General features: G+C 50.0%; 8 protein-coding genes across 8 annotated transcripts; 4 read left to right on the forward strand and 4 right to left on the reverse strand.

Moving 5' to 3' along the window:
• Nucleotides 1-5,172: 5,172 nt before the first annotated feature.
• Nucleotides 5,173-5,424, forward strand: K460DRAFT_266362 (uncharacterized protein; the record flags this gene model as incomplete). Its single annotated transcript, XM_040927507.1, has 1 exon — nt 5,173-5,424. A coding segment is annotated over one exon (252 nt), but the record flags the coding sequence as incomplete, so codon positions are not given.
• A 394-nt stretch (nt 5,425-5,818) lies between these two features.
• On the forward strand, nt 5,819-7,075 carry K460DRAFT_362494 (uncharacterized protein). Its single transcript, XM_040932651.1, has 2 exons — nt 5,819-6,517; nt 6,628-7,075. The coding sequence occupies exons 1-2, from the start codon at nt 5,860-5,862 to the stop codon at nt 6,930-6,932; spliced, it is 963 nt and encodes a 320-aa protein (XP_040794309.1). The 5' UTR covers nt 5,819-5,859; the 3' UTR covers nt 6,933-7,075.
• A 370-nt stretch (nt 7,076-7,445) lies between these two features.
• On the reverse strand, nt 7,446-7,898 carry K460DRAFT_413270 (uncharacterized protein; the record flags this gene model as incomplete). The annotated part of the gene is made up of 2 exons (XM_040937597.1): nt 7,677-7,898; nt 7,446-7,616 (listed from the first exon to the last, which is right to left on the reverse strand). The coding sequence occupies exons 1-2, from the start codon at nt 7,707-7,709 to the stop codon at nt 7,446-7,448; spliced, it is 204 nt and encodes a 67-aa protein (XP_040794310.1). The 5' UTR covers nt 7,710-7,898.
• Nucleotides 7,899-9,305: 1,407 nt separating this feature from the next.
• K460DRAFT_391967 (TRP-domain-containing protein) lies at nt 9,306-12,035 on the reverse strand (the record flags this gene model as incomplete). The annotated part of the gene is made up of 2 exons (XM_040935858.1): nt 9,306-11,622; nt 11,668-12,035. The coding sequence occupies 2 exons, from the start codon at nt 12,033-12,035 to the stop codon at nt 9,306-9,308; spliced, it is 2,685 nt and encodes an 894-aa protein (XP_040794311.1).
• A 2,817-nt stretch (nt 12,036-14,852) lies between these two features.
• Nucleotides 14,853-16,824, forward strand: K460DRAFT_40552 (uncharacterized protein). Its single transcript, XM_040936861.1, has 2 exons — nt 14,853-15,834; nt 15,886-16,824. The coding sequence occupies exons 1-2, from the start codon at nt 15,028-15,030 to the stop codon at nt 16,726-16,728; spliced, it is 1,650 nt and encodes a 549-aa protein (XP_040794312.1). The 5' UTR covers nt 14,853-15,027; the 3' UTR covers nt 16,729-16,824.
• Nucleotides 16,825-18,118: 1,294 nt separating this feature from the next.
• On the forward strand, nt 18,119-19,742 carry K460DRAFT_40560 (uncharacterized protein). The gene has a single exon (XM_040936871.1). The coding sequence runs from the start codon at nt 18,414-18,416 to the stop codon at nt 19,404-19,406; it is 993 nt and encodes a 330-aa protein (XP_040794313.1). The 5' UTR covers nt 18,119-18,413; the 3' UTR covers nt 19,407-19,742.
• Nucleotides 19,743-20,051: 309 nt separating this feature from the next.
• Nucleotides 20,052-22,111, reverse strand: K460DRAFT_271464 (uncharacterized protein; the record flags this gene model as incomplete). The annotated part of the gene is made up of 5 exons (XM_040927727.1): nt 20,052-20,361; nt 20,656-20,828; nt 20,873-20,920; nt 21,174-21,560; nt 21,755-22,111. The coding sequence occupies 5 exons, from the start codon at nt 22,109-22,111 to the stop codon at nt 20,052-20,054; spliced, it is 1,275 nt and encodes a 424-aa protein (XP_040794314.1).
• An 865-nt stretch (nt 22,112-22,976) lies between these two features.
• K460DRAFT_266846 (uncharacterized protein) lies at nt 22,977-23,243 on the reverse strand (the record flags this gene model as incomplete). Its single annotated transcript, XM_040927514.1, has 1 exon — nt 22,977-23,243. A coding segment is annotated over one exon (267 nt), but the record flags the coding sequence as incomplete, so codon positions are not given.
• Nucleotides 23,244-23,519: the final 276 nt, after the last annotated feature.

The following is a 23,519-nucleotide window of genomic DNA, read 5'->3' on the forward strand; positions in this document are numbered from 1 at the left end:
ATCACTAAAAGATAGCCCCTCGAATCCCAGTGTGACCGGTCTTCAGTCTCGCCAAACCCTGTCACAGCTACTGCGCGCTCCTGAACGCGACTTGCGTCAAAGCACGTTCGGGCTGTCTCCCCATCGGCTCCTTTGGTCGCTTCTAACCGCTCTGGAGTTGAATCCGGCCAAATCATGATTTGGCCATATGCCCCCCCGCGTCTGCTGATTGGAGTTGCTCTCCCAATTTTCGCACCCTCCTTCTCAGCCGCGCAGAGCGCCTCGCTCACGCTGCCTTATTTCTCCTTCATCAGTCCAGGCAATACTTCTGTTAGCGTCCCGACATGTCTCTCCGAGGAAAGTGCCACAGGAAGTCAATATTACTAAAAGTGGGGGCGCCATCGCTGCATTGTGCCCAAGTGTGTCAACGGAGAACGTCTTCAGCCTGCGACAGCTGTACCTGCGTCAGAGGCAGACCGTCGAGCACAATCTCCGTGGCGGACGCCAGCATCTGAACTCCACTTCGATCATCTTCTCCGGCTGTGTCGTTCATTGCCCAAACGAGGATACGCCAGTTATCGTGCCCGCTAGGCTAGACGCCAGCAAAAGCCACCCCGTCTGGATCGCGCGCGCCGTGGATCGACAATGTACCGCAGGGAAGGCCTGTCGTTAGATGTTTCTCTCTCACAGAGAGACCGCTTTCGACCTCAGCTGCTGCACTCAGGAGGGGAGTCCCTAGTCAGTGCGAAGTCTGGAAGAGCAAATCCACCCGGCATCCATTCATGACTCTCCACTGTGCGCGCGCTTCCTCCCCGATCCCCGAGGGCACAAGATAAGCTGCACTCAGAAAGGCATCTGGATGTGCAGGCGCTCACCGTTTCTGTGAACGATGGATGTACGGGTAGCGAATGCTATTCGCCCCTAGGTGTGCCATTCGCCTCTTTGCCGCTCGCTGAGGGCATGACTACTTGATCCTTCTCGGCTGTCTTGATCCTATACGTGTTGGATGCGCTCCATCATGCAAAACTCCGCCAATAGAAGAGAACATATCGAGGTCACAAAGTCCTTCAGATGCACCAACTTGTTGCCTCCACTCACACACTTATTTGCACTGTCTCTAGCTGGGCATCACCACAGTCGACCTTCTCGCTTTCCATTGCTGTTGTCACTTCAAGATCCGGAGAAATATTCTAGGCAACTATCGACTACAGGTAAAGGTCCTCAAACCATTACACCACTCCCCAACAGCGGGTGCTCTCGATCACACACCAAGTAGCTGTTGCTTACACGGTGCTGCACTGCGAGAAATCAGGTCATGGGGGGCCTTAGCACTACAGCACACCCAACCCTCCTGCAGTAATCGAAATAATCCAATCAGCTATATTTACTTTTTACTTCTTCTCCAATTCGCTCCCTCCGCCTACAGCCTTCTAGACTCCTTTCCGGTCGTTTCGGAGTTCGGGGCATCTCTTCAAACCCTCAGCTCGCATTCGCCAGTACCTTTCAGCCTACAGGAGCACACAACGCGCTGACCGTTACCGATCAAGTAATTGATTATTAGACACTGTCTATTTTTCTACTCGAATTAGATCTCACGGAATTAATCCCTTCACTATCACGCGAGCATGTATTTCTACCGTTGGCCAGCGAGAAGTTCCAACTACGGCTTCCAATGCCGCAGCTGGGTGCTTACTGCAGCTTACTTTCCACGTGCATCAGTCTCGCGCTATAAGCACCTTCGCTATCACCAGCATAGCCGTCTGACATAAGCCGTGATGTAGATTTTTCTAGCGCTATACCAGTAGGGCCCTTTTGCTCTAGCTACCTTGGTGTGCCCTTGGTGTGCTCTTGGTGTGCTTGTCATGAAGGTGGCTGTTGGATTAAGGCAGCTTCACATCGATCGTCGGGCATCGTTCAGAGGCTGCCAAGGGCGGCAAAGACTTGTGGAGTGCTGCAGGGCGTTCTGACGCGCACACTAGAGAGGTTCCAATATTCGTCAGTCGCTAGCTCACGAATGGACTTCATCGTTGGATATGCCATTTTTGGAGTCCATCCTTCATTGTTGAGGTCCGTTACTATCATGAGCTAGCATTGACTGTGCCGCAAGTGAGTAACAAAACGTAGCCGCCGTGGTAGGTAATCTTCTTTCCTCTCGCTGACTCGTCGCTCAGACTCACAGGAGCAGCGATGCAGCTCACTCTCGCTCCTGCTCAGCTCACTATCAGATCTACTTTGCGCGTTTGCCCCGAGTACCGAGCACTGAGCACTGAGCAGCTTCGTATCTGATGAATCCTAATAGCCTTACGCCCTACACCAACATACTCCTTCCTGCTTTTACGCCCGACCGAACCGGTGTGCACTCAGCTTACATCTTAGTACCATATACGAGCAACACACCCCCGACAACTTGCTCTTTCCTCTCCAGGTGAAAATGACCTGTCGGCCAAGATATTCCTGCCAACATTGACTGCTTCAATAAGCTCTTACATGTCTTGCAATGACCAGCAGGAATTCGTCCCTGTACATGCTTTCTGGACAATATTGGGGAACCGAGTGAGCTTCCTATACTGGCTGGCGCCATGTTACAGTTGCATCTGAGCGAGACAACGTCAGTATAACAACGCATCACGTCGCATCTGGACGAGTTTTGCTTTTGAGGGAATAGGGAAATAGGATGAGATTGCTTGACATCATCACAGAGCGATACCCATTCGTCGTTGACACGCGCATGCCGATGTCGAAGCACCTTCCCACTATTTGCGTCTTCTGACCGCATGTCTACATGGTCCTCGCAGGCTGTGATTGTCGCCCGACCTTTGAATTGTACATCTCAGAGCGCATCGCGTGTGGGTGAGCTTAGCGCAGGATTCGGGACACTTGGGTGATCATAGCCAGTCGCGGTGGCTTCATAGGCTTACAACATGCGTGTCCGGAACGCTGGTCAGCTCTTCACAGCTGCTTCTTTTATCATTAAATATCCACGTGTTACCCTTCGCACAGTGGGTAACTAGTAGAATATACATTAGTAAATCAATGCAGCGTCCTAGGCCTTCACTTTGCCATAAGGTGCAAGTAGCTCGTTCGCTCGGCGGAGCGGCTGGCTGGCTTGTACACATCCCAATCTTCTAGAGATAATACATGTTGAATGCCCATCATATCATCGAACCTCTTTATCATAGTTCACATATGATAATCATTGTTGCCCTTGATCCCTCTCACAGGCTCAGTCAGGTCTAACTTTCAGAGATCCTTGTTCACTTGTCTCATAGATTCTACGCAGCCATCAAAAGTAAATCCGAAATATTACTTCCCTTCACATCGTAAGATATACACTCCTTTATCGCAATGGCGAGATGTCTAGGCTACCCTCAGGCATGAGAAATATCATCCTTATCCTTGAATCTAATTCGAAATGTTTATGAGATGTGTTTCTAACTTCGTGCAACAACTGCTCGAATGCTAGTAGCTTGAAATGGGAAGAACAAGACGATGCACTCTCTCCTATGCATACCATATGACATAGCATCATAGAGATGTGCAGAAATATATATAGATGAGTGAGCTCAAGTGCGTGTTCAATTGGAATGAGAGAGAAGAAGTTGTAAAGCTCATCTAGAGCTCTTGGTAACTATCATTTGTGACGAGGTCTCAACACTACTCAAGGAAGTCTGATTTTGAGGTCTTTTCAGATATTTAAGACAAGGAAAGGACGAAAGCAGTGACATGGCAGCTCTAAGTGCATCCATCATGGGCTATTCAGGATCAGCAACTCGTGGGCATTAAAAGGACATGGAATAGGACCAGCGGTCTTTTGGGAACATGACACAAGAGGAAGCATCTAATTGCGGCTTGTAATAATATGGTAGAAGTTATTGACGGCGCTTTACTTCCATAGACGAGCGACTCGTAACGTCAAGAGCAATATGGACTTTCTCAATGCTTCACGATTCGATGATCTGGCATGCGTTTGAGCAATGACCCCTGAGATTAAGAAAGGGAGTGATCAGGCTTCCTTTCACCCTGCTATTCCATTCCTACAACCGTGCAGCACTGAGATCTAAACAACCTGATAGCCCCTTTTGCCGGCTTGTACTCCCTCTACCCTGAAAGGCCCCGTATCCAGCAATCCACACGAGCCCCCTTTGGCCCAGACTTGGCTACAGATAACTACCGAGCGGTTAGAAGCGCATTGCCATCGCACGCCAACATGACCCTCAGTACCACCACACGTACCCAGGCTCCCGGATCACACCACCACCAAAGCTTCCTCAAGCCCAACCACCCCCCTTGGCGTCTCCGAACTGAGACACCAATCGGCGGACCCGGTCCAGGCGTGATACCAGAAGCCCGTTCAGCATGGTGAGACAGCGGTTCCAGTCTGGTGTCACTGATCCCAAAGCCTGGTACGACTGATTCCCAAGGCGTGCGTTGCAAGTGACACGGGATCGTTTGTGTAGCCAGGGCGCAGGATCGCTGGGACCGACTGTGCTCTCGAGGGCTGGCGCCCGTTTGGCGTCAGCTGGCGTTGGCCAAAGTGGTGGAACATGCGTAGGTGGGTGTTTGTGTGCGATTATGTTATGTTATGCTGCTGATGGGGGCTTGTCGTGCAGCGGCTTGGTGGTCCATGTCTAGGAGAGCACGAGATATATTGCTATGTGAAACGAGATCCGGATCGATGCCGAGGATGGATGTAGAGTGGAACTGATTGGGAGTAGGACACAGGATCTCATGTTTTGCTGGAGAAGCGTACGGTAAGAGGTGGTGCAGTTTCTCGGTGGATATTTTTGGTGAATCGAAGTGAGTCGATCTTGTATCCTTCGTGACGATGATAAGTAGCATGAGTTACCGTCGATTTGTTAGGCCGGGGTTAGATACTCTTCATCGATCTTACGCAAATAGACGGAGACATTGATACACTCAGTCATCGGATGTAAACGGAGACTTCTGTAATGTCGCCGAGAACGCTACCATTTTCTGCTGGAATGGCAGAATTGTAACTTCCGTTGTTGAACCAGTTAGCTCTGACATCAGCCATAGCAGAGTAATTATATGTAGCAAGTGATGTGGTCGAGTAACTTACCTCAAACCTCACGACCCCGCCTTCGCACCACTTACAACCACATCATCCCAACCATGAGCGACGCTCCGGAGAGAACGAAACCCTCTTTGCCAGCCTTCGACCCAAACAACTGCCAAACTTATCCCGCAAGCTGTCACTGTGGTACTGTGCAATACTCCGTGCTCCTGTCCCCGCCTCTCCCCCAATGGAAGGTCGTATCCTGCAACTGTAGTATCTGTAGTCGCAATGGCTACCTGCTTGTCTATCCCGAAAGGTCCCAGCTACACATGACAAGTGGGGAGGAACAGCTGAAAAGCTACTCTTTCGGCATCAAGAGGAGTCTGCACAAGTTCTGCGGACGGTGTGGAAGTTCTGTCTTCTTTGATCCGCGGATGGAGCAGTTTGGGGAAGCACCACCGGATCTGCTAGGTGTGAATGTAAGCAATGAATCATCTCGGGAGAATGAAAAGCACTCGAGCTAATGATATGATTGGGACAGGTTCGAATGTTTCAAGATGTCAAGGTTGGAGAGTTGGACGTTCTGCATGTTGAAGATCCGCATCCGAATAGATTAGGGGATGTGGAGCAATCGTGAATATTTGGGAAGCAGGACGTCATGACTGTGAAGTGTCATCAGTCGTATGCACCAAGATCTTGTACCAGCAATGATTGTAAATGATCCAATCTAAGATACCGCCCATTGCCAAGCCGCTAGTATCGTGCCTCGGGGAAGAGCTCCAAGCTTCACAGCTATCGCATACCCTCGTTTCTTCCATGCCTTCGCATAACCGCTACCTCTGAGCGAGCGATTCATCGCGGCCATGTCACACACACGTCTCCTCCTCCACCGGGCCCCTTTCAGAATATTGCCACGGGCCAACCACCAATGCATCCGATCGCGCAGCGCGCATACCTCCCCGCCAAACCCCATTCTCCAATCAGGCATCCGGTGGTCTTACCTATGGTACGCCAGCATCCTCGCCCTTGGAATTACCACTGGTCTTGGCGCGCGCCACTTTGCCGCGCCTCTGGGCCTCCCTATCCCAGGATCGCGCGAAGACAAATTGATACTCGACTCGCTGAACCAAGATATCGATGACCTCGAAGTCGTGAAATCCCTCCGAAGCCAGTCATACAACCTTCAGTCTGACACTGCTCTCAGATCAGGGCCTGGTTTGGCGAAAGGCGGAGGGGGAGGGGGAGGGAGGAAGATATCAGCGTACAAAGACTGGCTTGAACTCGACATAGATTTGGGCAAGGATGGAGATGGTAAGGGGGGTGTTCTGGAAGCTATGAGCGGCACGAGGGGTTTGGGTGTACAACGAGCGTTCTGGAATGCAGAGACGAAGGAAATGGTTGCTGTGGTGTGGCTTGGAGCTGGACTGAGTGGGTGGCCGGGTGTTGCGCATGGAGGGGCTATAGCGACCGTCTTCGAGGAGGTCATGTCGAGGATGGTTAGAGGACCTGAGGGCGCTCTGGGTATGTACATATCCCTCAATAATGAAGTTAATTCTCTTCCTGGATCCAACTGCAGACCGGATCTTCGCTGCGACGACCTCGACGAAGCTATGCTAACCGTACCACTGCAGAGGCCATGCACCGCCCAACCTCCCTCAGCGTAACGTACGCGAAGCCGACCTACAGCCTCGACTTCTATGTTCTTCGCGCAAAGTTCTCGAAACCCGATTTGCCACAAACCGAACCTCCACCGGAGCCAGAGGCAGAACCCACGACGAGTTGGTTGAGTTGGCTGTCGCCGAGGAAGGACATGACGAAGCGGGAGGAGCCGGGGATGGAAACGGTTAACGAGATCGTGGGGACCTTGGAAAGCATGAGAGGGGATCTATGTGTAAAGGCAAAGGGTACATTCGGTTTGCGTGGAGCGTCAATATGACTCGAGAGCGGTGTGAGCTCGAGGGAATAAAAAGCGTAAGAGGAGCGCTGTACGATTAGCTTGGGATACTGAGATATCCTGGAATGTAAATTTTCAGCCAATATTATCACTTCAGGAACTCCCGCTGACGGCGAAAGCAGGGAATATTGAACGCAAGTTTGTCGTGCTCAACTGTCACAAGGGGAAGGCAAAATGTTGCGTATTAAGGTTGATCCATTCAAAAGTTGGGGTATCTATGCGCGGGTCGTGATCAAGAATGCATCTTCCACCCTCGCGGTATCCAGGAAAACCCATCATAATCGGCTACCATGAACCACCGCGCGCATGCGTATCGTACAAAGGAAAACAAACTCCGCCATGCTCATCGTATCTGCAAATGCAGTCCACTCGGGGTATCGTCTTTACGTCGCTCTATCCTCAGTTGCTTGCGCTCCAAGAACTAGATGCCGAGGTCCCGTCTCAGTTTCCGCGCTGACGCCTCGCGTCAGTGTGGTAGGTCAGAGACGGGAGCTACTAGACTCTACTCGTGTGCGTCGTCGTGTGGCGCCGACGGCCGCCACCGCGTCCGCAGGTCAGGCAGCTGATGATGATGCCGAAGAGCGAGACAATGGCGTTGATGATGGCCTTGAGACCGGCGGCGATGGCATTAATAATGGCCATGATGCAGTTGCCGATCGTTCGGAACTAAGACAACAGTTAGTATGCGTTTGGAGCAGGTAGTGGTCGCGAAGGGAGGAGACATACTATTCCCTGAATGCATGATACTACGGCGCCCATGTTTGCGGTGTTGTGAAGTGGTAGGTTTCGGTGGTGGTGATGTTTGTGTGTGTGTTGAAGGAGGTAGGGTGTGTGGCTCGAGGGAAGCTGGTGGTGTATTGAAGGTGGTTTGTTATTGTGAGGAATGTACCACAGGGCGGCTATCCGTCACTTATAAGCCAACGGCGTCCTTGGTTGATATTACACATGACGTCAGGCCCGTGCCATGCTCCCTCACCTCATCTCGCGGGCAAAGCACACGCCCTGCATGCAAATTTCCACAAACTCGATCCTTCCCCATGACCGCAAACAAACCTGCTCTTTTTCTCTGACGTTACAAGGCGGCCTGAAACGGCAGCGATTGTCCACGCATGGCCCAAAGAGGCAATGCATTGCAGGCGGCATCCTGGCCTGGCGTCAAAGGTGGGTCATGCGCCACAGCTCCCGACAGCTTTTCACCCTGCCAACGTCATCGACCATCCCCATGCAGCAAAGATGGACACGAGCTGTGGCTCACGATCGTGATGTCGAGACCAAAGTAGATTTTCCAGAGTGATAACCGCATATTAGTCTTCATTGCACATGCGGCAGCTACTGGACGTTACGCATCTGCTGCAAATCTTCAGTGTTATCGTACCAACCATGGCGCACCGCGCCCCTCCTTCTCCTCTTTCTCACCATCATGTCTCCTCTCGCCTCCGCTTGGCTCAAAGCTTGCAGCGGCTATCAAAGCCGACCTCGTAAATATCCTGAAACAGTTTTCGCCGGTGACGTAGTGGTGGCTCAGTCAGCACATCCTGCAATCCAGCATTTCGCTTCGTTGTTGAGGTGACGCCACAGACAGCATCGCAGGGATGCAAAACCAGAACCCTGGAAGAAGAGAAACAAGGCAGCCTTTTCGTCAATGTCTCACTGCTTTGTTGATGCATATAGCCTATGCTGTCATAACAAAGGTTCTAGGACAACATACTGGGGTGAAATCTCGGAGTTTGGGGCTTTTTAGAGCTTGGGGCTATTGAAGAGTTTCATGTCCCTTGTCTTTGCGCACCGTTGAGTTAGCGCTGGTGTTGAGAACTTCGTTAGTGCCCTGAACGAACCTTGGAATGCCTACAACAACGGGCCGATTTCAACGAGGATCCGGCAGCATGCGTGATTAGCGCAGTGGGCCGTAATTTATTTCCGCACCAGCAAGTATGGCATTTCAACAATGGGAATTATCCAATTTCCAGTCCTGGCACAGTATCATTGTTTACATGTCGTTTATTGTTTCACTATCATTGCCTTCATTATGCGATATCCGCTATCTATGCACATTTGTAATAGCCTATACTAACAGCATAAACCAAGCGCCTCAATCATCTCGTTGCAGTATGACACTGCATCTGTTGCTGCTGTAGTAAAAGAAGGGACCCCTCGAGCAATGAGAGATGGATACTGCCCAGAGTTGCTGATCATGAATTGCATCGAAGAGATGCCCAATACGCCAATGTGTGTGCTATGGAAGTGCAATGCGCGGGCGAGGGGGTTGCCCTGATTGTTCATCCGTCGTTGTATCGTTACTTTGTTAAGCTGATCGAAAGCTGTTAGGTGAGGATGTTCTCTAGTACCAGGTTGCTGCTACTGTCGCATGGCTTTCGTTATACCACTAGCACGCTGTCGCTTTGTTGTCTCTCTCTCACCACTGTTTTCTGGCAACGGAGGTATCTCCTCGCTGATTCTCGTCACTAGATTCGGCCTCGAGCTCGACCGTGACCTAGAGGCCAATCTGCTTACGGCCCGTGCCCCTGAACTCGCCATTGCAGTATCACGAGAAGATCGCGAAGCGGGAGAAATTGTCGGAGTGCTGGACTGGCTCGCGGCGGCGTGACGAGGACTAGGTTCTCTGTCAAGATCTTCGAGGCTCCCAAGTTGAGTATATTGGCGAGGCCGGCTTCGAGTGGAAGGGCGATTCGGCCTGCTAGGTGTAGACATGGTGTTGCTTACGGTCCTGACGCGTCCCGGACGCTGCGAGCCGCCATAGCTCTGTGAGCTCCAGCTCGCGCGATGGAGGCGAGCAGCCTTCGGCAGACTTGAATGCGACGTCGTTGACTGAATGCTCGCTGCCCTGCCACGCGGAGATGGCAAGTCAGCAAATCCAGGGCGGTTATGGCCCCATAAAGAAAGCTGGGAAACGGAAGGATTGTTGTATATCTCCTCCATGAACTCGGCATCCTCATCCTCAACTTTGGCCATCCGCTTCACATGCCTGACGTTGAAGTACGGACCATTAGTCACCTCAGGTATCGACTCCACAGGAGCTGGTCGTGGTCGTGGAATATCTTGTGCCCTGAAGTCCATATTCTCGAAATACTTCTCGCGAATTGAGTTCCATTGCGCCGGTTTGATCTCTTCCCGATTCCGCATGACGGACATGTAGCTTGTAATCGCCCCTATGACGATGGCTATCATCACCACGATCGTCAAGAGCCCTTGGATAACAATGATGATGAGTCCAATCACAGTAGCGGGAATACGAGGAAGGTTGAATCGCGTGTTGAATGTCGCAGATAGAGCAACAGTGGCCAACTTGCTGAACCCGAGGAAGTAAATGACGACGACATTCAAACGCTGGCTCTCGAATGGGCGTAAGAAGATCACGCTCACGAATGCAATGAACTCCACTGCAAGGAGACCGAAGACCTGGATGGTGGGCCGACTGGAAAGCCCCGCAAGTAGGCAAGCCCGGACAAAGTCGTAGACAATCCATAAGACGAAGAACCACCAGCGCGTCCTACGGTATCGTGAGGTAAGCCAGCCGAAATGTCTGATATACCCTTCATCGCCATGCATCGATTTCGTTCCCGTCATCCTATAGTAGCAGGCCATACCACCAACAGCCCCTAGACCAAAGACCATGCCGATGAGGACCACACAAGCAACGGCGACTGGCCCAAGGGTGGCGAGATATGAGATGTGGAACATGGCGAGGAACGTCATCATGAAGAATCCAATAAAGAGCGTACGGAGAAGAGCGGCCGCCGTATAGCCAAGATAATAAGCCTTGAAGAGAGCGAGGTGATTCTGCTTGATGAGTTGTGTCCTGCTCAACCCTTCCAGAGAAACCCTGAGTACGACTATGGCGACGGCAATGCCAGCTAACAAGGCTAGAAACCAGAGCAAACCGGTCATGAATGCGTTGCTCGCGGGGATGCGCTCCTGAGAAAGCGTTCCAGCAAACCCAGAATAGTTCCCTGGTAGAGGAAGCCCAGGCTTAACAGGCTGCCCATCATATTTGAAGCCGCTGGTGGTGTCGACGAGGTGTCGTTTCGATACCCTATTTTGGATACTCAGGTCTTTCGAAAGAATGCCTCGTTTGTAAATCTGATGGATGTCATATCCACCTCCGAGACTTGGATTGCTCACACCAGTTCCTGCAGCGCCAACGTGAGAAATGTTGCCTTTGTTTACCCCGACGAAGTCATTGATCGAGTTCTGCATGCTTTCGGAGTATATCATGCCACCGGCCCAGGCGTAATTGTTCCAGAACGCAACCAAGACACTCGGCCAATTCATGGACAGGGCTCCACTATAGAAGATGTGGTGCCACACAGCGAAGACAACTTGAAACGAAAGCGAGTGGGCGTAGTGTTTGCGTATAACGGCAATATCTTCCCCGTAGATTGCGGTAGCAAAAGACGAAAGAGCGGCAACAAATGTAAATGCGCCCAAGACAGAACCTACGGCGACCTTCTGCTGAAACGTGTTGCCATTAGTAATCTGAGCGGTAAAACAACCAATCTCCGTTTGCGTTGAGTTCGAGAATAGCCTGAGGATGGCTTCGCCCTCGAAATCGGGGATACTCAACGCAAGCTTAGGAATCCCAGCGACGTCGTGTTGGCTGATAGGAATGATTCCTGCCGCCTCAATCGGAGTACCGGCTTTGACAGGGCAAGCGCTGAGCTATTAGAATCATAATCAACAGGATCGGAGTGACACACACCTCTCAATGTTGGCACTGCAAGGGTTGAAGGTTAGATCGAACCGGTTCTCGCCATATGCGTACACTCCAATGTACATCATGATAGTCTCATTCGTGAGAGCCGTCTCTCCGGCCAAGTGGAAGATGATGGTCATGTTGTCCTTGTAGTATGCGGCATCGAATCGCGTGACATTGATGGCGCTTTCGCCTAAGCAGTCTCCATAATCTGCAGTATACAGAGCTGGCTTCCTGTCGTCTCGGACTCGCATTCGCTGTCCGTCTATGATCGCTACCACATACTGGGGTTCGTCTGCAAGTCCAGTGTGGACCAGCGAGAGGAGAATAAGCAAGAACACGAACGAAGATTTGAATGACACCGTGGAGAACATGCTGACCAGGTATCCAAGCACCGTATTTCGCACAAACGCTACGGTGAGAGTTCGCTATTATGCGTAGTTCTTATCGTAAGGATTGGTATTCTTGGATTGAGCTACTGAACTGAGTGCCAGTAAGACTTGGTGGTGCTTTCAAAGAGTGTTGTCAGAGCCGCGATGCTGAATACTGCTGATATGATGAGCTTTTACGGCTATACCTGAGCTCGTTGGCGGTCAAAATTGCGCTAATCGCTTTATTGCGCCCTGATTTGAAAGTGCGATTGACAACCGGATATACCGGTCGAGGTGAAGATCAACGGTGTAAGAGAATGAATGAATGCAACATCGTGCAGCAGAATCCGGGGTTGTGAGAGGAGATGACACTGAGGGACAGCAAACGAGCAGGTGAAGGAGTGAAGGTCGCAGGTGACGTAACATGGAAATTCCAGCTTATGATTTGTAGGTGCTAGAAGGTATAGACAAGCAGAAGCGACCCAACCTGGGGAAGGTACGGCCCACCTATAGGGCGGTAGCCAACGCCCGCCGTAGCAACAGTTAGTACAGGCACGTTCATAGGTCGAATATGGCAAGGGCCAAGATGAAGCTTGCTTTAAAGCAGTATGATTCAATGGAGGATTCACTGCTTCAAGCACTGAGGTGTATCATAGTGCGCTTGGGTATGCAAAGCCATTAGGTGACAACGGGCGGCTTGAACGAGCTTCATTAGCGCCTTCTAGCGCACATCACGGTGAAGGCGCGGTTGAGGGAATGCATGAAAGAGTGAACACGACCGCTAAAGCCTTCTCGGTGTTCCCATCCGTCTGTGTACTATCTCGATCATCAGGGCATTAAATTCCGCGGTGATGAAGTAACGTCTGACCATTTTGATTAATTTCCACGTAGATTCGTCTGAATCTGCCAAGTTACGTTGTCGCACGATGGGTCTACGCCGAGGCCATAACAGTAACTGCCGCCAATATCAAATACCCATAACTGAATCTTTGAAGCATTTAGGATGTGGGAGAAAGACCGAAGTTTTGTCGAATACTCTGTCCGATGTTCTGTGACTTTATAGATCGATCTGTGTTGGTTGGCACGCAGGAAGACAGGTACTTGCGTAACGCACCGATATAACATGATACCAGGACAACGGAATTGCATACTTCTTAAGATCCTCAAGTGGAACCCATCGTAATCGTTCTTCGGCCCCTGCGGTTTTGGCGGCGGCCTTCGAGTGAAGCCTCTATCTCGGTACTAGTCATGTCGTGCATCAGCTTGCTGCTTTCATTCGTCACAGTCCCTATGACTGCTGATATGTAATTGATTCGGCGGACCCTTTGCACACCCTTAAGAGGGCGTATATCAGGCTCCTCTCGGAATCACATGTGTGACCCAACTTATTCAGACTACGATTGATGGCTCATGGACCACCTAGGTAGATCCTGCTACCGATACGCTCTAGTAATAGGCGCCATGGTACACGTGCAGTGGCTACTTACTCAACTAGAATGTTCATGCGCGTCTGCTCATGTGTATCATTCAAGAGAATCGCACGAAAGGATCGAAGAGAACTAAAACCACGTTCTAATCTCGAAAATATCTCCACTCCTGACTCTCGGCTTCGCTCGCCACTCGACGACATGAACTAATATCACCTGTTCTGACTCCAATCGTATGTTGGGACAAAAGATCAAATGTAGGTGGTGAGGCATAGTGTGTTACACTGTGATCAAGTGGCGGCCTAGTCTCAAGTGATGAGCATCCTACTCGACTCCTTGCTAGGCTGACTGCTTGATGGAATGCAATAGGATCACACGGCTTCCCGAGCTTCTGCGGACGAACTTACACCCCGGACGGATTTGCGAACACGCGTTTATGGGGGGTTGCAAAGCGACATTACTCCCTCAACAAAGAGAAATTAGCTTTCAGACAGGCCCGAGCCGCTGTTCGGTCTCTGCGAAGCTACTATTCACCACCATTGATAGAGTTTGCCAAATAGGAACTCGTATCCAGATTACAGGGAGTGCTGACGGCTCTCCGCTATAGAGCAAGACGCCACGAGTTTTCGGCAGTCTGAGATCCAGAGACAAGAGACTGATGATATCAATTCTGGCAGCAAGGCGAAGATCGTCGTGGCCGGGGTACCCTTCGATTGGGAATCGTCAGCCGTGGGCATCCCCTCCACGCTCCCTGGATGTTGGGGAATGAGCGTCTCAACTAATCTCACTCAAGGCGTCCGGCAAGTGGGTGTTTCGCGTCTGAAAGAGCCTTTCCATGCTAAGCGCAGTAATTTCAGGCAGGGGGTCAGCACTGTTTGAAGATCAGCCCTCTGTTTCTCGCGTGCGAACGGTCGTGCCACTAAGCGCCCCGAGGCAGCGCTAGGAACTAAAAACAAACCCTGTGTCCTTCCCCATCGAAACGTCAACCATTCCTGTACAATTACAGAAACAAATAGCTACAGCCGTGCGACGTCCATATCAGTTATTTAGTCGGCAACGACTCACTGCAAGCCAATCCGCCATTGTCGTGTTTCCGAATCCTGTTCTGGAGGATTTTAGCGAGTCGCGGAGTTTTGGCTGCCCCTGACAAGATTTCTGACCCGTCTTTGACCGCGTGCGGCTCGCCCTGGCTTTGATCCTTACCCGGCAGCTGCGCATCTAGTTACATCCAGTAGGGAGCCTTGAATCATGGGCTACCTCATGTCACAATGGTGCGCCTCCAAGGCAGCCTCGTCAGCCCCAAGGTTGCACGCAATTCTCCATGCAGGAGTGTTGGCATATATGTCCGACTTCTGCCCCTACAGCTAACGGCTCTTGCTGGCTCAACTTGCAATTCGGCTTCCGGTACAGGAATACCTTCCAGTCTTTCTACTTTTCACACACTCATTTTCAACACACGTATCTTGAGTCTGAGACTCGATTCCCTTCCTTATCTACAATCCGTTCTTTTGCTAGCTTACGGTCTAGAACTGAGATCCGAACGGAAAAAAACATCAACTTGAAATACCATGCTATCCACTATATTTGCTCTCACGGCTAGCTTGGCCGCTACTGCTTCCGCGTTCGATTGCCATGGTGACTATTTCAGCTTCTTCAACCGTGGAGATGCTTTGAGTTACCAACGTCTCGATCCTGCTCTATTCCCGGGAACACAGAGCGCACATCTCCACTCTTTCGACGGGGGAAACGCACTGGCTGCATCCACCGATTTTGAGCAGACTCAGACCTCCACATGTACAACTGCTCGCATCAAGCCTGACAAGAGCTTGTACTGGCGCCCAAGTTTGTTTTGGAATGGCAATAACACCGGGTTCTACCGAGTGCCTGAGAAACCGACGAAGATTTACTACAAATTCGGTGATGGGGATAAGTGGGCAAACGCCACAGGCTTCCCCGAGGGCTTTAACATGATAGCTGGGAACCCACTGAGGCGGTCTGATGGTCCTAACCCTGGTGGTGTACGATGGGCCTGTCACCAACCTGACGGTCGCAGTGCTCCTGTCTTTAGCAACGGCTTCCCTACTGGCTTCACTTCCTGCAAGTACGGCTTCGCCTCCGAGGTGACGTTCCCTAGCTGTTGGAATGGCGAGAAGCTTGACCCTAAGAACCCTAGTGGTCATATGGCGTACCCAAGTGGACACATTGGTATTGGTATCGAGAACTGCCCTACCACCCACCGAGCTGCACGCTTCCCGACTATCTTCATTGAGTTCTGGTACGACATCTCGCCCTTTGATGGCAAATATAGCGCCGACAAGTCTCCCTGGGCAATCTCCAATGGCGACCCGACCGGTTATGGCTTCCACGCTGACTTCGTATGTTACAGCCAACACACTTGTCTGATAGTTCACTAACGTACTATGTAGCTCAACGGGTGGGAGAAGGGTGTCCTCGAAAAAGCCATTGCCAAAACAGGAGGCTGCAACTGCGGTTGTGGCTGCGGTCAAAAGGAGATGGAGGAATGCTTCGGTGCTGAGAACGTGAACAATGACCGCGACGCGGCCTTTCAGAGCTGCTCCGCCAAAAGCTCTTTCGGTGATGAGGACGCAGCACCAGTGCTCAAGGCCCTCCCTGGTTGCAATCCTCTTCAATCTGGGCCTGCCGATGCTACTGTCGTCACTGGTCCCAGTTGTGCCGCAACCACTGCTCCTGCCCCGGGAGGTGACAAGACTTCCGCCTCTGCTCCTGAAGCTAGCAAGACTCCTGCTGATGTTACCTCATTCCCGGCTGTCACTCCCTCCGTGAAGATGTCTAAGAAAGTATCTCGGACGCCCACGGTCAACTCCATCTCTAGTGGGGTTGTGAAAGATGATACCGATGCCAAGCCACCACTTACCCTGAGCCTGCTCAACAAGCAATACGAGCATACACCGACGGCAAGCAAGAACGGAGTCAACCCAACCTCAACTACTGCTACCCCTAAGGACGACGCCCAACCAACTTCGTCTGCCACCTCTACACACAAAGTTCCAACGAAAATTAACCTTCCATCTTTGTCGCTGGCATCCACACCCACGCCAGCAGACCGTACCGGCCCTCCATTTACCAGTTCTCCTCCTGTATATGACAAGGAAAAGTGCAAGGCTCCCGTCTACATCACTGTGACTCCCACAGTGTACGTTACTGCGGGCTTGAGCGCTACGTCCTGTGGTTCCGGTACGATTTATCAAACCGTTACTCAAACAGCTACTGTCACTGTGTTGGCGTAAGGTGGTGTGGACTCTGGTTTATACTAAGCTATCCTTCATTTTCCGCCTATTGAAGCGAGAGCGGGCTGCATCCACCAAGCCTTTCTGTTGATGTTCCCGCCTATACCGGCGTCTTGCCCATTGCAAGACCTCAGCATTGCGTAAACATTGTTGTTTAAACACATTTAGGTCGTACAGACTACATACGTTCCATGTATATATTCAGTCAAGTTCAAAGTGGTAGACACATGTCCCACAAGCATTTCAAAATATGCGCATCAGGTCCTTTTCCCAAGCAAATTCCAAATATCTTGGCTAGTCCGTGGCGCTTTCAAAATGCAAGTCACAGTCTTATGATATACCCACAAGTCTTTTTCCAAGAATAATGTCCCTCCCTATGTACCGATACACCCTCTATATTAAAATAAACAATCGATTCTTTTATCTTCGAGTAATTTGTTTTCTAGATAATTAATGGATTTTACTGTACCTTTAGATAGCACAGGTTAGGCGCTTTCTGACTCAGCGCCTTTGGAATACTTGATAAAGAGCTGCAGGTTACCATAATTTATTCCAGCATTAAAAGGATTTCATTGTTTTGAACGTGATAAGATAATATTACGTAGTGCGCTTGCTTTGAATATATGTTAACAAGTCCCTTTGACAAGATGAAGATGAGGAAACGCGCACGAGCGGCGCCATCTGACAACAGGAATTGGTTGTTAGTCACGTGATCAGCATTATTATCGTCCCCTCTTCATCCAATGTCTTCAGCCTCAAGAAGATATGAGGTTCCTGTGAACGGGAGCAATTAATCTAAATATAGCAAGCGTTTCAGCTGTGCCGCTGCACGGGCTTTTCCGTAGAAACCCCGCCGCTGTGCCACATCGTCTGCTCGACGGTTCTTGTCATCTTCTTTCCGCCACCTCAAGCTCGTTCTCTTTCACACTTTTTGGTATAATTAACGCAATGGACACAATCCCGCCTGAAATATTGGCACATATCGTCAATAGTCTCCCAGGAGTGTGGGGTTGGTTTAGCAGGGATGCGAAACTCGCCCAATACAGCCCGATATCGCGAGCATGGAAAGCCTCTATCGAGCGAATTACTTTTCATGACCTTATAATAACAACCGATGAGTTGGACGCTTTTGTAGCACTCTTCAGTGGCGAAAATATCTCGCGTTGGGCAGATTTGACCTCGCTAACCGTCACATTCATCCTACCGATTCCACCAAACGCAACTGGGTGCTGTCCCGTAGAACAGCCCCCGGACCGAGAGGCTGATAGCGTCGCATTCTCCGCCTCTATGGTGAAGCTATTTACTATTCTGGCGGACCTAGCAGCTCGTGCAACCGAAAAGCGACCATTGTCCCTTTGCATTGAAAATGGCCACCGTCTTTCTAAGTTCGATGGGCCGAAGCCGACAATTTTTGAGACATGCAAGAATCCAGATGGTGCGCACTGGAAACGGAAAATCGAGGAAGCCCAGGCGGTATCTGGGCAATTTGAGTTGATACACGAAAACCTCGTTCCAATCCTGCATGGCATCACCACCTTGCAGTGCATTGGAGGCTATGATCTAATCTATCTGAAGCCTACATGGATTCCAAGTATCGTTGCGAAACTTCCTGATCTAGAAAGATTTCTTCATAGAACGGACGACGAATATTCTTTTGGCCGGCGTAGACGAATTGCGCAAAGACAATGTATGTGATCCGTGCACTTTCTCTGATTCTAGTTCTGATGACACTAGGCTTGTTGGAATCAATACGTAATCTCCCAGGGAACCATCTACGCGAAATCCGATTGAACATCCAAAGCAGTTCGATGAGGAACGAGAATTTGCCAGCCCATAAGCTTGTCGACAACGGCAAATGGAGCCAGGAGTCGTGGTTCTGCATGCTCAACCACCTTGCCTCTCTCCCGAATCTGGTTGTTCTCGAACTGCTAGGTGGACTCGTGATATGTCCTGAGTTTTTCCGGGGCATTGTTGATTATCCTGGCACGCCATTTCCTTCACTCGTTGAGTTTGAACTGCAATTTGCACCTGAGACAGCTGATGGGAAATGGTTCTACGAACGTGACGACGATGCCCTAGAAAGATCTCGGAACGACCCCAAGTACGACGAGTTTTGGGAAGAAGAAGATGAGAACGAAGAGGACGTAGAAGGCGACGCATGGAGCATATACTCTAACGAGGAATATAACTCTGACGAATATGTGAGCGTCTTTGAAGACGGTCCTTTCTGCAGAAAACTTATTTCTCGGAATCGGTTCCGATCGCTGCCTAGCACGATCACTTTCTTGCCGTTCTTGATGGATTCTTCGAAAGCTGCCTCGCGCATCCCCACGCTACAAAAGTTCATCTTGAAGCTGGGTGAAGACTCCACAAGGCGCGGAGATTTGAATTACTTCCCTGTTGTGTCCCGCGTGTTTGAGCTCTGGTATCTCAAAGCTGGAATGCATCGAACGCCGCTGAACACGCCTATGCCCAACCCGTACGTTCCTAGGGACGCAGCTTATCTGAATCAGAACAGAATTTATTGGCGTATCGATGGTACCAAGCCTTGGGACGATGTACAAGCTGCATGGGGCGCTATTGCTGGACCGGACGCGAAGATCGTGTTTCTTGAGGAAGACCAGTGGACAAAGCATGTAAACAATTCCTACGTTTATATTTACAAGGGAGAATTTTGAAGCTGGAAAATCCGTCGTGTGTTTGTTTTCTCTTTTATGCAAAAAGCATTCATAGCCACATTGCTGTCTGTATACATTCTCATCTTGATGAATGGTGGTAGGCCACTTTTTTCAACAGCCAAAGAACAATCAGGTAATGCTTTGGGTCTATGTCTTGGTATTGCAGTTGTTTGGTTGTCATTTATAAGCATCATCGTGTCAAATGCTGTATATGCACAACGTGTTTCGACAGTTGGAATGTGATGTTTTTCATCAGTCATCGTTAGAAATTCTTGCGGCGCTGGGCGATCAGATTCACTAACTCTCCCTGGTGATAACACACACGAAGTACGCCCGTCATCGTCTCAAGCCATACGCGTGTCTAACACATCTATCAGCATCGCAGTTACCTGTCTATTCAGTATATAGACGTAGAGAACTACAAGTGAGAGCCATTTCAAACAAGTATGATATCTTGACAGTGGGGCTATAGAGATTTAAGGCGGCGCGAAGATAACTTTGATGCTCCTACATCACAAGCCTCAGAACTAAAACAACCCTAACGCCTGCTGAATATCAGAGACATACAACTATGTCGAATCGAACGACCAACTCGAATGGAAGCCCTCTTCCTACCAATCCTTGGCCTTTGGAAACGGCCGGGATCTAGTCTAGCTTCAGCTCTGACTCCACCCGCTTCATGTTCTTATATGCGTCTTTCAACAGGGCCACCCTCTGATCTATTATCTTCTGATCTGTCTCATACCCGCAGTTTGGCTCCTTCACCTCTCGCCTGAAAATCCCACTGTAGTCCCACCTCCTCAATTTTGTAATGACACCAGGGTTATTGCTAAAGACCCCCAGCTTGTCATCCATCGCTTTTGTTAGCGCATCCATCCGCGCTTTGTGTTTCTCTTTCATCCAGTCGAGCCACTCTTTCTTCAAGCCTCGCTCCTTGTAGACCTCTCCATTATAACTTGTACCAGCGAGGACTTTCTTCTCAACGAGCTCCCACGCCTCGCCCACACGCCTCACTTGAGCCCGCATAACTTCTTGGATGTATCTAAAGGTGAAACTATGGTTAGCGGGTGATATTTCCGAAGAGAGATGACTGGGTATGGACGTCTTGACCTTCTCCAAACCTGAGCGACGTCTATATACCACTTGTGTAGCAATTCTCGTCACTTCCCAAAGCTGGAAGGCTATATTCTTGCGCAATCCTACTTACGGTTGGTTGTGGTACTGCGCTATATTCATCAGGGTCGTAAACTGATAGATAGCCTTGCATTTTCCCTTGTTATCGGGCCATGACTTAATGCTGTCCTCGTAGTATTTGTTTTCGAATAGCCACTCGAGCGTTTTAGAATTTTCCTGGTTCTCTCTCATCTTGTTAGTATTTTCGTGGACGCTTGGTTTCGGAAGAATATTCTGCTCGGCCCATACCTGCGATTGTAAGTCGAGGCTTCACTATCGTTTCAGAAACATACGTTTGCCTTCCTGCCGTTGGCGTCCTGGTTCATGAGAACTAGCTCGTACTCCCATGGATTGCGGGGGAATCCGTTGGCAGTTCCCGGCCACTGGAAAGCTGATCACAAGGGCAGGGTTAGCCTAGATCCTCTCTGTAACAGGGTGGAAGGATGGAAAGTACAGACACGAATACTTAGACCGGCTCCGGCGCCGTTGAAGTGACTTCAACGTGCCACCTGAATAGTACTCCAGATGACTCTTTAGCGCCAAAACATATCTTAGCATTCAGGCCCAAGCTCACGTACTTATCCAGTCAATTACTCTGCGCTCTTTCGGTTCATCTTCCTTCCATCTATCCAACGTATGGTCTCTATCCTCGTATTCGAAATGGTTGTTTGTCCCTAGCTTCCCGTTGTTCCTGGCCACTTTGACCTTGTAAGTAGCCTTTGGCATTTTTTCCCCGAAGTATTTGAATAAGAGCATGCAGCGACTTTCCTGACCCTTCATACTGTCCGCTTCGATGAATTCTTGTAGTAATTGCCACTCGAGTACGTGTTCTGCAGCGTAACAGCGCCTCGGTTTATTGCCCTTGGTCGGCTTCCTTCCTACGAGATCTTTAGTCCATCTCTTCTTACGCTGTTGCAGCTCAAACCATTCCTTTTTGAGTGGTTCTGTAGGATCCCCCGTGTCGTACACCATCCCATAATTCTGTATCATGTGAGTCTTTTCGTTTCGAAACGATAGTATAAGCGTAATAACCTTTTCCAGGGTTCCAAGTTTGGGCCAGGTAGGCGAGATCAGTTCAAACCCGTCTCCAGCTTTACCCTGAAACAGGACGTCTTTGCACACACTGGACAAATTTAGTCATGCTATGATTACGAGCTCAGAATTCAGGCTCGTACGCACAATGTGGGTGGTTTTCTTCCTCTTTTTTCTAAAAGAGTCCGCTTCTCGGGCACATCTTCGCCTGCTGTATCTTCAGCATCCTGATCCTCACCTGCACAATCCATCAGTCCGCTTCTAGTCCAGCCGGAGTAGTCAAGGCAATCAGTTCCGCAATCCTCCTGCCCTGCACGTTTTCGGATGTGCACAATGTCTTCGTCACCTTCCTCTCGGGCACTCAAAACTTCATAATTGTTGAGAGCGAAGAAACCATCTGGTGAGAGCTGAGCGCTGGAAATAGCTTCGGCGGCGGCTCTATGGAAGTGGCCGCACAATGTGTAGGTGTATATCGACAACAGAAAGTGGATCGCATGCATCGTGCTCAAGTATGAAATGAGTTTATACCCAGTTCACTGTGTTGTTTGATTGATCTTATAAACTCTTCTTCAAGAAGCGGTTGTCGTAGAAATTAGATGGTCTTCCCCCAAGCCCACCGTGCTAACCGCTGAGGCGAAGGGCATAACCGCGCCGCCCCCAAAGCATACCAAAACTCACCGAATTCCGAGACCATTCGTATAAGCCATGATTCTAGGGGAGGGGTTGGTGTTGGTTGTGGAGTGGAGCGAATATCGGGAAGCATCCCGCGGTTCTCTTTTGTCCAAGTTTGGGGCGGAGTCTCTGCGCGCGGCACGGACGGGTTGGTGGGTGGGGTCGAAATCAAAACTCTGAGACGAACTAGGAAGCTTGGCTAAGTTTCATTCACCCTGTTAGTGGAAGAGTGTTTCTCCAATGCAGGTGAAGTGGCGCAACGGCGATAGTAAGGATGTTTTTGATGATGATGTTCCAACATGTTCCAACAACACGATCGAGGCATTGTTACTAACCACGCCGCAGTGACCCAGCCTCCACAACTCGTACGCAAACAAGAGCTGCCGGAACTTTACCCCTAGAAGAGACGAAGACAAATTGCGCATACTGCGTGCAACTTACTTCTCTAGATTTGATACTTTAGACAGAAACTGGTGGTGGAGTTTACCAGTTTATAACTAGCTTACTTTTTATAACACCTATATCTGCGAAATGCGAAACTCAAGTAATGATAAATTGCAAACTTGTTCGCAGATTTATTGTTTGAGAAAGATAAAGGGAGAAATTCTCATGACGTTGTGTAGAAGGAAGATCGCAGCGATCTCACTCCAGTGAGCATCCTGGCTCTCCCACGCACATGTCCCAAACCGACCAACTTTTATATCCATGAGGGTTGTTTGGCAACCCCGAAGAGCACCCGTAATCCAACCATGCATTGTCAATGACATTTTCTGGGTTGCAGTCATCGGTCGTGAAAAACACGACATATTGAGACGCACTGGCTGCGTCCTTGGCCACAGCGCCGACGGCCTGCTCTTTCATACCACCTCTATTGTCCAATTGAAGCTCCACCTCAAAGTCGCCTCGTTTGTAGCAGTCCATTGGCAAAGCGTAGAGGCTTCGCAGCACTGAAATGAGAGTTCGATTAGCGACTTCATAGAGATCGAAGACACAGTATGTACCGGTGGAGTGGATTGACATGATAGAACTGAGTGGTTCGCTTACAATTAGTGCCGCCGTGACAGTCCTTGTTGTCCCAAATCCCAACGTCAATGCAAGACACCCGAGAGAGTATGAGCGCAATGGGGAGAATATGTGATGTTAACATGTTCGCTGATGAGCATCATATTAGCAGTAAGTACTAGAAGATGAAGCAGGGTTATACATACTGTTTCTGTGTAGGTGAGAGTGATTCTA

The sequence above is a fragment of the Cucurbitaria berberidis genome (genome assembly GCF_010015615.1).
Source record: "Cucurbitaria berberidis CBS 394.84 unplaced genomic scaffold K460scaffold_1, whole genome shotgun sequence".
Lineage (NCBI taxonomy): Eukaryota > Fungi > Ascomycota > Dothideomycetes > Pleosporales > Cucurbitariaceae > Cucurbitaria > Cucurbitaria berberidis.

Excerpts from the sequence above, each read along its gene's own strand:
- K460DRAFT_362494 (XM_040932651.1), top strand. The coding sequence starts at position 5,860 with ATGTCACACACACGTCTCCTCCTCCACCGGGCCCCTTTCAGAATATTG. Across the intron at positions 6,518-6,627 it reads AGGACCTGAGGGCGCTCTGG|AGGCCATGCACCGCCCAACC; the intron begins GTATGTACATAT and ends GTACCACTGCAG.
- K460DRAFT_40552 (XM_040936861.1), top strand. The coding sequence starts at position 15,028 with ATGCTATCCACTATATTTGCTCTCACGGCTAGCTTGGCCGCTACTGCT. Across the intron at positions 15,835-15,885 it reads ATGGCTTCCACGCTGACTTC|CTCAACGGGTGGGAGAAGGG; the intron begins GTATGTTACAGC and ends CGTACTATGTAG.
- K460DRAFT_40560 (XM_040936871.1), top strand. The coding sequence starts at position 18,414 with ATGTATGTGATCCGTGCACTTTCTCTGATTCTAGTTCTGATGACACTA.